This window comes from Ptychodera flava, chromosome 4 (assembly GCF_041260155.1).
Source record: "Ptychodera flava strain L36383 chromosome 4, AS_Pfla_20210202, whole genome shotgun sequence".
Classification (NCBI taxonomy): Eukaryota; Metazoa; Hemichordata; class Enteropneusta; family Ptychoderidae; genus Ptychodera; species Ptychodera flava.
The window spans coordinates 30,192,478-30,205,855 of NC_091931.1; the positions used below are offsets into that span (position 1 = coordinate 30,192,478).

At 35.9% G+C, this 13,378-nt stretch overlaps 1 protein-coding gene across 2 annotated transcripts in view; it reads left to right on the plus strand.

The window, feature by feature from the left end:
* Nucleotides 1-5,507: 5,507 nt before the first annotated feature.
* Nucleotides 5,508-13,378, plus strand: part of LOC139131439 (sushi domain-containing protein 2-like) — a 47,682-nt gene continuing 39,811 nt past the window's right edge. Inside the window, exons 1-2 of one of the 2 annotated variants that reach the window (XM_070697477.1) lie at nt 5,508-5,606; nt 5,847-5,936. In XM_070697477.1, the coding sequence (XP_070553578.1) occupies nt 5,870-5,936 (67 nt within the window). In that variant the 5' untranslated portion in view covers nt 5,508-5,606; nt 5,847-5,869. Of the gene's footprint in view, nt 5,937-13,378 lie in introns of both variants that reach the window. The other variant, XM_070697476.1, reaches the window with a different exon arrangement.

Below are 13,378 nucleotides of genomic sequence, written 5' to 3' on the forward strand. Positions count from 1 at the left end.
TCTGCTTTGTCCGTGGAAATGGCAAGGGGGTCAATATGAGGCAATTGGTCACCCCCTCGGGCATAATTTCATGGCAAAAACAGTCTAATTCCCCACATTTGTCCCGTATCGCCCGAGGTGGAGTCCCTCGGAGATTATATTGACTGCTGCATTGTTTAATACTCTCCATTCAATTAATTATCTGACCGAGTTTAGGGATCCTTGTTGTTTTCCACATAAGACAGGGGGCTCCTATTCAAAAATATCCATTTTTAGCTCACGTGTGTAAACACGTGGGCTAATGTCATAGCGATGTCTGTCTGTCTGTCCGTGTGTCTGTCTGTCTGTCTGTCTGTCTGTCTGTCTGTCTGTCTGTCTGTCTGTCTGTTTACACGATAACTCAAAAACGCCTGAACGGATTTAAGTCAGATTTGGTACACAGGTACCATATGCTACTTGCAAGAATGATTAGATTTTGGTTAGTGTGGCTTGCATATTAATGAAGTTATGCAATATCATTTTTTCCGTACAATGGTTTCCCGATGGAGACGGTAATGACAGTGTAGACATATATTTATTATTATTATTTTATTATAAAAACTTCTTTAAAGCGCACTACACATACGTCTCAGCGCGCTGTACATGACTAAGAAAACAAAATACATGACTAAAATGAGAGCAAAGGTAGTTTTTAAAATAAAAAGTCACAAATAACGCAAAGAAATTTGGAAAGGAAGTAAAAACAGCGTAAAATGAGCAAATGGCTAAAAATCACAGTTGATAAAACTCAGTAAAAAGGTAAGTCTTCAAAGCGCGTTTAAAACATTCAACATTTTTTGCAGAGCGAATCTCTGATGGCAATGAATTCCAAAGGAAAGGAGCATGAACAGAAAGGCCCTATGGCCATAGGACTTATTATACTTCCCTTTAGGCGGGACTAAACGTATTTTTTCCATGGACCGGAGATTTCTTGCCGGAACATACAACTCAATTAAGTCGCTCAAGTACATGGGTGCAATACCATTAATAATTTTATAAGTAATTAACAGAACCTTGAATCTTATTCGAGCTTCGATTGGAAGCCAATGCAGGTCGATCAACACGGGTGTAATATGGTCAAATTTGCGTGATTGAGTGACGAGACGTGCAGCAGCATTTTGAACTGACTGCAATCGTGAAAGCTGTTCTTTTGATACTCCGTACAAGAGACTATTGCAGTAGTCCAATTGGGATGTGACGAAGGCATGGATCAATGTCTCGGTGGTACTTCTATCAAGTAATTTGCGGATCTTGCTGATACGGTATAAAGAATAATACCCGTTCCTGCATATTTGGTTGATTTGGTCCGACATGAAGCTGTCACTGTCCAGCCTAACACCAAGATTCCGCAGAGAGGTGGAGGGTGTGATGTCAAAGTCGCCAATCCTGAGATTGGCCATCACCGACACGTCCGACTTGAGCCTTGATGAGAAATGGATAACCTCTGTCTTGTCGTCATTTAATATCAGCATGTTTGATTTCATCCAGATCCGAATGTTGCCAATGCAATGTTCGAGACAAGAGCGCACATCAGCCGGCGTGTTGCAAATGGCATAAACTTGACTGTCATCCGCGTACATCATGCATTCAAGGCCGTGTTCGGCGATGATGTCCTCTAAAGGTGCTATGTAGAGCGTAAAAAGAAGTGGTCATATATCAAGAAATACTAAACAAAATTTCATGAAACTTTTCACAGGTGACAGTCTCAGAACATTATGATGATACTGTGAGTGTCATGTCAATTATCTTCTCATTTGCACATTTAATGAACTTTTGTTATTAGTGAGATAACTCTGAAAGTCCTGCACTAAACTTGATGATACTTGCAACAAATATTGATCTGATATATATCTAATTATACTAAGAAGCATCGGGTAGTGTGAAGCTAATAAATAGCTCATTCGCATATTTTATGAAGTTTTGTAATTAGTCATATAACTCAGATATAACTTTCACCAAATGTCACGAAATCTGCTGCAGATACTGACACGACTGATATCTAACTGTTGTGTAAAGCATTTAGTAGTGTGAAATTAATTAAGGATTAATTTGCATATATCATGAACTTTGTAATTAGGTATATAACTCTGAAATTACAACACCAAAGTCAGTGAAATTGGGTACAGATATTGTTTTGATAAATATCTAATTGAACTGAGGAGCATTTGGCAGTCTCAAGTTAACAAATAGGTCATTTGCATATTTTATGAAGTTTTGTAATTAGTCATATAACTCCAAAATAACTGCACCAAATGTGATGAAATCTGCTGCAGATACTGATCCGACAGCTATCTAATGGTGGTGTACAGCATTTAGTTGTGTGAAGTTCATTAAGGGTTCATTTGCATATATAATGAACTTTGTAATTAGTGATATTACTCCAAAATTACAGCATTAAATTTGATGAAACTTGCTACAGATATTGATCTGATAAATATCTAATTGTACTGAGAAGCATTGAGCAGTGTCAAGTTAATAATTAGCTCATTTGCATTTTTCATGAAGTTTTATAATTAGTCATATAACTGCGAAATAAGTGCATAAAATGTGATGAAAACTGCTGCATATACTGATCCGACAGATATGTAACTGTGTTGTAAAGCATTTAGTAGTGTAAAGTTAATTAAGGGTTCATTTGCATATTTCATGAACTTTGTAATTAGGTATATAACTCTGAAATTACAACACCAAAGTCAGTGAAATTGGGCACAGATATTGTTTTGATAAATATCTAATTGAACTGAGAAGCATTTGGCAGTCTCAAGTAACAAATAGATCATTTGCATATTTTATGAAGCTTTGTAATTAGTCATATAACTCCAAAATAACTGCACCAATGTGATAAAATCTGCTGCAGATACTGATCCAACAGATATCTAATGGTGGTGTAGAGAATTTGGTTGTGAAGTTAATTAAGGGTTCATTTGCATATTTAATGAACTTTGTAATTAGTGATATTACTCCAAAATTACAGCATTAAATTTGATGAATCTTGCTACAGATGTTGATCTGATAAATATCCAATTGTACTGAGAAGCATTGAGCAGTGTCAAGTTTATAATTAGCTCCTTTGCATTTTTTATGAAGTTTTATAATTAGTCATATAACCGCGAAATAAGTGCATCAAATGTGATGAAAACTGCTGCATATACTGATCCGACAGATATGTAACTGTGTTGTAAAGCATTTAGTAGTGTAAATTAATTAAGGTTCATTTGATATTAATGAAGTTCATTTGCATATTTCATGAACTTTGTAATTAGGTATATAACTCTGAAATTACAACATCAAAGTCAGTGAAATTGGGCTACAGATATTGTTTTGATAAATATCTAATTGTACTGAGAAGCATTTGGCAGTGTCAAGTTAACAAATAGCTCATTTGCATATTTTATGAAGCTTTGTAATTAGTCATATAACTCCAAAATAACTGCACCAAATGTGATGAAATCTGCTGCAGATACTGATCCGACAGATATCTAATGGTGGTGTAAAGCATTTAGTTGTGTGAAGTTAATTAAGGGTTCATTTGCATATTTAATGAACTTTGTAATTAGTGATATTACTCCAAAATTACAGCATTAAATTTGATGAAACTTGCTACAGATGTTGATCTGATAAATATCCAATTGTACTGAGAAGCATTGAGCAGTGTCAAGTTAATAATTAGCTCATTTGCATTTTTCATGAAGTTTTATAATTAGTCATATAACCGCGAAATAGGTGCATCAAATGTGATGAAAACTGCTGCACATACTGATCCGACAGATATGTAACTGTGTTGTAAAGCATTTAGTAGTGTAAAGTTAATTAAGGGTTCATTTGCATATTTAATAAACTTTGTAATTAGGTATATAACTCTGAAATTACGGCACCAAATTTTGTGAAACGTGCTACAGATATTGATTTAATAAATATTTAATTGTGCTTTGAATCATTGAACAGTGTCAAGTTAATTTAGGGTTTATTTACATATTTAATGAACTTTCTAATTAGTGAAATTACTCTAAAATTACAGCATTAAATTAAATAATACATGCTACAAATGTTGATCTGATGGATATCTAATAATCCCATGAAGCATTGAGCAGTGTCAAGTTAATTCACAGCTCATTTGCATATTGAATAAAGTTTTTAAATCAGTGATTAAACTCTGAGAGTACTGTGCGATGTTGAAAAAAAATGTGTTACATATAGTGATAACATATATCTTATTGTTCTGTGAAGCGTGCTACTATTAATGAACCTGTTGTAAAACACGAGAGCATATTCAGTTCATATCTGGTTTATAGTCTTGTTTTATATAGTAGAAAAATATGTCGGGAAATCGATGAACAGATTTTCTTCGAGTTTTCATCTTTTAAAATAATTTCACCTCCATCTTTATACAAGTGTTACTTTTCTTATTAATGCATCGCCTTTAATTGTCACACGAGAGGCGGAAATGGCTTTGGCTGAGATAAGGCAAGCCACTGGTGAAGCTAAATGTCTAATAAATAAACAGAGAGCATCCGTGTAAGTTCATTTGTTATTAGTAGAGCATCCCGTCACTATAAGAAAGACTGGAAAGATTGATACTTTGACATGGTTTCGATATTTTCGATCTCTTCCCTTCCCCCTATTCAGGAGATAGCAACGAGCGCTTTGGCTTGTGTCATTGACCACTGTCGCAATGCCTACATGGGTGTAAACTCTGGCATTCGTGATGGTAGGACGGTATAAATATTAGTCTTTCCACGGGAAAATGCACAACTATGAAAAACGTTTGCAATAATGAAAGAGAGTGCGCAATTTATTGGAAGTTCAATGAATTCAGAGAATTCAGTGAATACACGTATGGTAAGAATCTACTGAGGGGAATCTTCATACCAGAGGGATCAAGTGAAAAAATAAAGCAGCTACAAATGATGTAACCCAGGAAAGAAAAAACTGAGAGAAAGATTTGAAATCGTTTTTAAAACCTTACAAAACAAATGATGTATCAGAGCCAGGAATAGACTCTGATGCAGATTATGATGACGCACCAACCTTTAACCTTCCGAGACAAAGCACTCTTTGAATAGAGAGTTGAAAGAAGAACTGGGTCTCGAGAAAAAAACCGCTTTTCTGCTGATGTTATTGTCAACATACAGTGCGAATGTATATAGACAGCGGCCATTTTGATCATTGAAAGTTGCATTTAATTCAAGACTTGTTTTTTAATGTGTGCACAGGCTATTGTTTCAAGGCTTAAGTGGTCATGTCAATGTATCTTTAAATAAAAAGGAACAAAACTGCCAATAAAGTCATTAAAAATTTACTGAGGCAATGACGATGTCACCGGGGCCATCAACATTTTTTTCATTGGGTAGGAAGTTCGCATATTTTTCCGACTATCCCGGTCAGAGTAACTGAATGCGCGCGATCCCAAAACATGTTTACCGTTGAGGGGGATATTTTGTTTTTAATCCGTTGAGACCACTGTAAATTCCTATTCGACTTCTAACAACGCTACGGACAACAGGGTCGTAACACTACGGAAGGATCTATACAAGCGTAAGGGGCGGTCGGACAAGGTCACTTGGCGGGAGAAGGAACTTAACTGTAAAGTGATCACTTCTTTTGAGTCCTCGACCTATTCACTTTCTTTTCTTGAACAACTGAGACTCGAGTTTCTACGACTGAATTCAGGGGGTGCCATCTTCATGCTGCCATATGCCATCCTATTCAAGTTAAGCACGATTAGCAATTAGGTGTGGATCAATCATTGTAACAAGAAGGCAGTATATCTTTTGTTGAAAGTCAAGCGATTATATTGTGAACCTTGATATCATCTGCACTTTATTTAGAGACACGTATGTGAGTGGCGAAGATGGACGTATTGCGCCACATTATCTGGGTACTGATTTTGACAATTTTGCCACTATTTTCGTCAACTGGTGAGTAGTGTTTCATGTTGTTAAAACTATATATTTATCGATGAGTTCTGTTTCACTTCTCCTACTGCCACATCGCGATAATCACTACCTTGTCTTTTTTATGACACGTATGAAGCGTGAGTATGCAACATCAAGGTGGTAGCTTGCAAACATTTGCGCAATAAATTCCCCTTTGCGCTGGGTAGCCTTGGCCTTCTGGCTTTGATAAAATTATGAGAAAAACATTGCGAGTGAAATTCATAGGCTGTGGGCTAGAGGGGGGGGTCTACATGTCCCCAAAGGATAACAAATCTGTATTTTTCAGAAGCCTTGGGATCCCTAGAATAAGAAATGTATTTTAACAGAAAAAATGTAGGGATACAATAGCTGTTACGATCATGCTTTAAAGGGTACCTCAAAATCACGGTTTTGCCACCCACATGCATTTTCGTCAAATCTGTCTTCATTTGCTGAGCTTATTTTTTAACATAAACTTACTTGTTTGGTATCATTAGAAATGCGATTTATTCCTCTTTAAGATTACATATTATAATATGCAATATTTTCTACAGTTTTCTCGAAATGTGACCAAAACTTACCCCATACCCCAAAATTAAACATCGCAAATTCAAGTAAATCTCAAATTCTACCAATTTTTTAGCTAGACATAATAAAAAATGCAATGCTTTGTATGAAATCTGTTTTATTTGGTAAAGGGACATGTCAGAAATATGAAATAGACTTTTAACAGAAAAAATATTGGGACTCTACAGCTGTAACAGTCATATTTTGAACGGATCCGCAAAATCACAGAGTTGCCGACACGCATGCGTTTTTGTTAAACCTGTCTTCCTATAAGTCATCTGCTAAGCTTATTTTTGAATATAACCTAACTTGTTAGGTATCATTAGAAAATTAATTAACTAGCCTTTAAATTGACATATTGTAACATGCAATATCTTGTATAGTTTTCATGAAATATGACCGAAACTTACCCCATACCCCAAGATTTACATCGAAAATTACTGTTATAGATAATGTCAAATTATACAATTTTTTTACCTACACACAATAAAAAAAGAAATGTTTTGTATAAAATCTGTTTTATTTGGTACAGGGACATTTTAGAAATATAAAATGGACTTTTAACAAAAAAAATATTGGGATGTTATAGAGGTGACAGTCATATTTTGAAGGATACCGCAAAATCCGATATTGCTGACTCGCATGCATTTTTGTTAAATCTGTCTTCTTGTAACTCGTCTACTGAACTTGTTATTGAATACAACATGGTATTTGAGGTATCATTAGAAAGGTAATATACTACTCTTTAGAATGAAATATGGTAACATGCAATATCTTGTAAAGTTTTCATGACATATGACCAAAACGTACCCCACACCCAAAGGTTTATATAGGAATTACTGTGACAGTCATAGCTAGCGTGATCAAATTCTGTGAATGTTTTAGCTAGACATGATAAAAAGGGCAATTTTTTGGTATTAAATCCATTGTATTTGGTATTGGGTCATGTCAGAAATATGAAATAGACTTTTAACAGAAAAATATTGGGATTATAGTTGTAGCAGCCATATTTTGAGGGGTATAGCAAAATCACAGTACTGCAGACGTCGACTGGAACCTTTTTTTGTTAAATTATTCTTCTTATAAGTCATCTGCTGAGCTTATTTTGTAACATCACCTGACTTCTTGGGTATCATTTTAAAGGCAATTAATAAGTCTTTACAATGACATATTTGAGTGGGTGGCAAATCGTGATTTTGCGGTACCCTTCATAACATGACCGTAACAGCTATTGCATCAATATATTTTTTCTGTAAAAATTCCATTTCGTATTGTAGGGATTCCCAGGCTTCTAAAAAATACAGATTTGTTATCCTGTGGGTAGTACACGTAGAGCCCCTCTAGCCCACGGACTATAACACTTCGTGCCAATATGGAAATGGACATTGATATCTCTTCGTCTCAAATTTGTGCTTAAAAACGGACCAGTGAAGGGAGAGGCGAATTAGTGGCAATTGATTACGAAATAACAGCTTTAATGCCCGATAACTTTCGTTTTGGTCGTACACCCTCCCCCCCAACCCCCCCCCCCGCTAGTCCCTTGAGAACGAAGCTTCGCCTTGCGAAATCGGTTTTAATGGTTATTATTTTCGCAATTACGCGCAACAAGAGCCGGAACTGACCACCAACACAAACCATGACACACATACTAAACTAGCTACTTTTCGCAATTTTCACGACCGTTGGTTAGTAGCGGGACGTAGATTTCCACCGAGAAAAGACTGTACTCATGTATTGTTTCCCGTCTACTTTTGTCAGTGTCTTTCGTTACTGTCCGAAGCTTATACGGAAATTTTCTCCACTAGAAAGCCGTATGATAGCGGTATTTTTGTAACACCAAATGATAATGTCCGGTAAGGTTCTACTTTTTTCTCTCCGAAGCTAACATGAAGATAAGTAAAAGGGCCACAAAATTAGATGACGCATTAAGAGACGCAGTAGTAAAAGGAGGCGTATTTATATTGCCTTGTATAATAGTAAATCTAAGAATACAGAATCGCCGAGACGGTCTCAGTAATACATGAAGGGATACATATCCAGGGCAGAAAATCTCAAATTTGGTATTCATGTTAAAAATTAAGTCATAGATTGATACTATTTTCTAAAATGTTATATTTCACTTAAAGCAAGATAATATGTAGAAAAAAACGACTATTTCATTTTGCATTCTGTATCCTCATTCTAAAATGGAGGGGTTAAAAAACTGACACTCAAAAAGGTGATTATTTTCATGATAAGCAAAATTAAAATGCCTCTTCTTCAAAATGTAAGAATTTTATTGCCGAACAAATGTTCGTTTTTGTTATATAGTATCTGACGAACATAACGTGAAAATTTCAGAAAATTTGACACAGCCAGAGTGAAGTTAAATTCTTTGGAAATCTTGAAATTGGTAGAAAAGAGAAGCCAAAAAATCAGGTGATTTACATACATCTGCATAAATTAACGCTTCATCATCCAACTTGCGCCTGCTTGACAAGCTAAAAGGTGAACCCGACTGATATTTTCATCTAGGGTTAACAAATTACTTAAAATATAATGAATATTTGAAAAAAGTGAGTTTTAGCAAAATAGGCTGTTTCGTGCAGTACCACCTAACTGCATTTATACTCGATTTTCTGTGTATATACATCAATGGCAAGACCAAAATCCCTTTGGAGAAGTCTGTAATTAGCCATTCATTGATACGCAATGCGATCACACTAGCGAAAATGTACCAGGGGATTATGCAAATGTAAGTTTCATAATGTCTATGGGGTGCAAAGGGACCGTATTTTCGACAGGACCAATAATATATCCATAACACTGATCGAGAAATGAACACAAGAAGGGGAAATAATGTTACTACTGTCTTTCAGTTCTCTGGACAAAAAACCTGCCATTTTTTGCGCAACCTTTTATTTTCTGTTTCTTTAAAGATGGTAAGAAACACTCACAGATGATGCATGCAAATTACTTGATGGGGAAATCCTTTGCTGTGCAGTAAATACAATTTCTGAAAGTCGCCAGTCTCCCAAAGAAAAGTTATACATCACGGTTTTATACAAGAGTTGGCAGTCATATATATGACTTGCAGAGTTCAGCTGTTAGTTAATACTATGAAAGCCCATAAGGAAATTTCTTGTGAGAAAGAAAAAAAATTATCTCGTGCGCACGAGATACTATCTCGTGCGCACGAGATACTATCTTGTGCGCGCGTGAAAGTATCTGGTGCGCACCAGAGAGTATCTGGTGCTCACCAGATACCTTCTCGTGGTCACGAGAATAGTTTCTCGTGCACACGTGATATTATCTGGTGCGCACGTGATAGGAAGTTTCTCGTGCGCACGTGATAGTATCACGTTCGCACTCGATAGTTATTGAACCTTCTAAATCTTAGCAAAGGTGTCCGAATTTCTGATTGGTCGTTCGTAGGCCATATTGGCTTTCTTCTATGTTTCTTAAACATTGACAGCAAATTTTGAAGCACATTTTGAAATTTGTTCTACCTCTTGTTTATCATCTGACTGAGCGGTTTGCTCTGCCTTTATGGTAAACAAAGTGAAGACGGTAAACAATGGGAACTGTAGATTTTGTATTAGTTTATTTTGCCGGAACAAATCGAATGTTGATAATTGCATCTCATGAAGCTTACATCTCATTGACAGTTGAATTTATTCACCTTGCCGATTAAAGCCCCTTTTTGTTCTCCTTTTGCAATTTGTTGAATGGTAGCAATCACCCTTAGTGCTCAAGAATGATTGTACCGAAGGGATATCATCTATGAATCATTTTTTAAAGAAAATTTGGTTTTCAAACTCTTTTTTATCCATGTATTTCATTCAAAACAAAGCTATTTAATTCGCGTTTGGTTTCTGAAAAATTCACTGATGTGATACATGTTTTATTTCATGATGAAACTATCCTTTCTGACTCAGTTGACATTATATGACAATCCTCATTTACGACACAGTATCTCGTGCGCACCAGATAATATCGAACAAAAGAGGGATTGGTGAGAATAAATTCATTTTTCAACTACCGCTGAAAATGAAGCGGCATGCGTTCCTAATAAGATTCATTAAAAGTACAGCTGTATTACACTGACCATGGTAGAGCGGACAAGTGAGAAAGTATTTCAAATTGTGATACAAGTATGAAAATTGGCAAGTAGGCACCTTTTAGGTCACTTTTTAAGAAAAAAAAACGTTAGCCACGCAAAAATCCAATATGGCGGCCATTTTTGAAGATGGCCGCCAAATTGACTACCGGAAAAATGAATCATTGATGATTATGGAGACTATCATCTGACTTTAACAATTTTGGTGGCTATAGCCATGTTTTCAACTGTGTTGAGTCTATTTCTGATGTTTATTATGTTATACATTGTCCACTCTTGAGTCAGAAAATTGCACTGCCATAGAATTACAGAAAATAAGTACATTTAATGTGTTAAACAACTAAAAATAAATTCATAATAAAAAATATTCACTTCCCAACCACTTTTTTGCTATTTATGTCTATATGATATAGTCGAATTCTGTATGTCTGTAAGTGTATTTAGCTTACAACAAGCGATGGGGGAAATGTAAAATGCCAATTAACCAGCCCTATTATCCGTTAGTTAGTTATTGACGTATTCGTGTGAAGAAATTGACTCTGTTTATGAAGTCCACATTGTTGTTGCATGTGTGAGCATTTTAAAGAATTCTACTTCAACAAATCCATTGAAAATGTTGTTTGGGTGACAGGAACTTCTTCATAAATAGTGGAACGTTTCAGTCGGTTTTGATTGGGTTTTAAAATGTAGAAATTCTGCCTCTGATTATACTTTTCTCCGTTGAATTCCAATATATTGTTTGAGAATAATGGAAAGAAGGGCTTTTATGCAGTTTTTTGTCGGGATTTTTTTTGACATTGTTTGTGTAGGGTAGTGCTATTTTAGGGTCCATCGCCACGATCACTGCGCTTATGGCGTCCTTTTGTGGCGTGTTTGTGTGCATTGATACCACCGTGACGTCTAATGTTATCAAAATAGGGTTTTCTGGTATTTTTTATCCTAGCTTGTTAAAGAAGTCTTTTGTGTCCTTGATATTTGTTGATTTTCTTTGGACCATTTTTTATGAAATAGTCTAGAAATTCCGAGATCTCCTTTTTTTGGCTGGAAACAGCCACTTATAATAAGGCATCATGTAAAGAGTGTTCCTTCCGATGGGAGTTTCTGTATTTTGGGAGAAGATACTATCATGGTGTGCATATTTTTTCTTTGATTTTCCTGTCGCACATGTTTTCAAGTTCTTTTTCCATGTCCATGTTAATGTCGACATGTGTGCATTACAGTAATAGTTTGTATTTGAATCTCTCTTTTACTTTCTTTAATGTTATCTATCGTATTCATAATTATTATGCCCCTTCCTTTATCAAGAGCTTTATTGTGAAATGTTTGTTTTGGGATAAATTGTTAAGACAGTCTTATCTGCCCAAGCCATGCATGTTGTTTCTTATATGGGTTTCAAAAGGAATGCCTGCTATATAATGATCTTAGTTACTTCCAGATAGCTTTCCTGTTTCGGTTTATCCACTGTCAGATGTGGAAACATGGAGTTATCTGTGAAAGGTTGTATGATTGATTGATTCTCATGATATAACGCTATCTCATGATGCGCATTAATATATTTATATCTCGTACGAGTTCTTTCCATGTGGGTATTTTGGAGTTGGAGTATATTCCAAGCCTTTGCTCAATGTTTTGATTAACATGTTATTTGAAAGGTTTTTGATATATCTGAGGTTCTTTCTTAGTTCTTGTGTTTTTTTAACCTTCCATTTGTTTTTACGGGCTTCGTGTCTTTTTTGCATTTCAGGTTTCTTGCTTTCTTTGTTTGAGAAGCCTGTTTGTTGTTATGTCTTGGTTGTGCGGTGCCGGACACGTGGTTTAGTGCAACGGTAGCTCTCTTTTTGGAGGATGTGGTTACCTACATGACAAACCTATCACAGCATGTAAAAGGAATAAAATCATAAAATACATTTTTGTCCGAGCAAAAGCAAACACGGGGAAGTTTAAACAAACGGTCTGAATAACAAACTACGCAACAATCAGACCACAACATAACGATTCTAGCAAGTCGCTTTGATGAACAATGGCGACCATCAAACTGAATATGTGGGGATACAAAACTATTCGAGTGATCGATGAAGGGACCTGACTTTGGTCCTGAAACACCATTTAGACGAATCACAAAAAATAAAATCGTTTGTCCGGGGACCTAGATCACATGACATGGGTCAAATCACACTTGATTCACTGGTGCATGTCTTACCATATTTATCGTTGTCGTGAAACCACATTAATTTACTCTCATACCATATCACTAAAAAAGGTAGAAACAATGTGTGTTGCCTTCATTTCCTGTTTCATCCTGTATCTGCTTTCCAAGGTAAGGGAAAAGAAATCTGCATGGTACTCATGGAATGTCTTTGAGGATATCTCTAACACCTTTCGAACACTCAGCCATTAATGAGGGTCTTGCAGTTTTAGAAAAAGTTTATTAAATATATGGATGATAGATCGAGCACAGCTATACATATGAATGATGCAAGATTGGACTTATTTGCAAGCAGCAACGACCATAATTTAATTCCTCCAATTCATTTGACACCCATACAACATGCCAAATGTGATGTATAGTAGGCAGGTCATATATAGGGACAGGAAATGAATAATTCGCCCAGTAAACCTATACACAAAGCGAATGGGATGGAATAAGAAGGTGACACTTAGCGCGTCCATATCCTATCGGTGAAAGTTGTCAAGAGTTGACAAAATGTGGCTGTATGATAGAGAATGTGCCGTGGATGTTGGTGTTATCGCAGTGGTCTGATTTGCTCAGTACCGTACT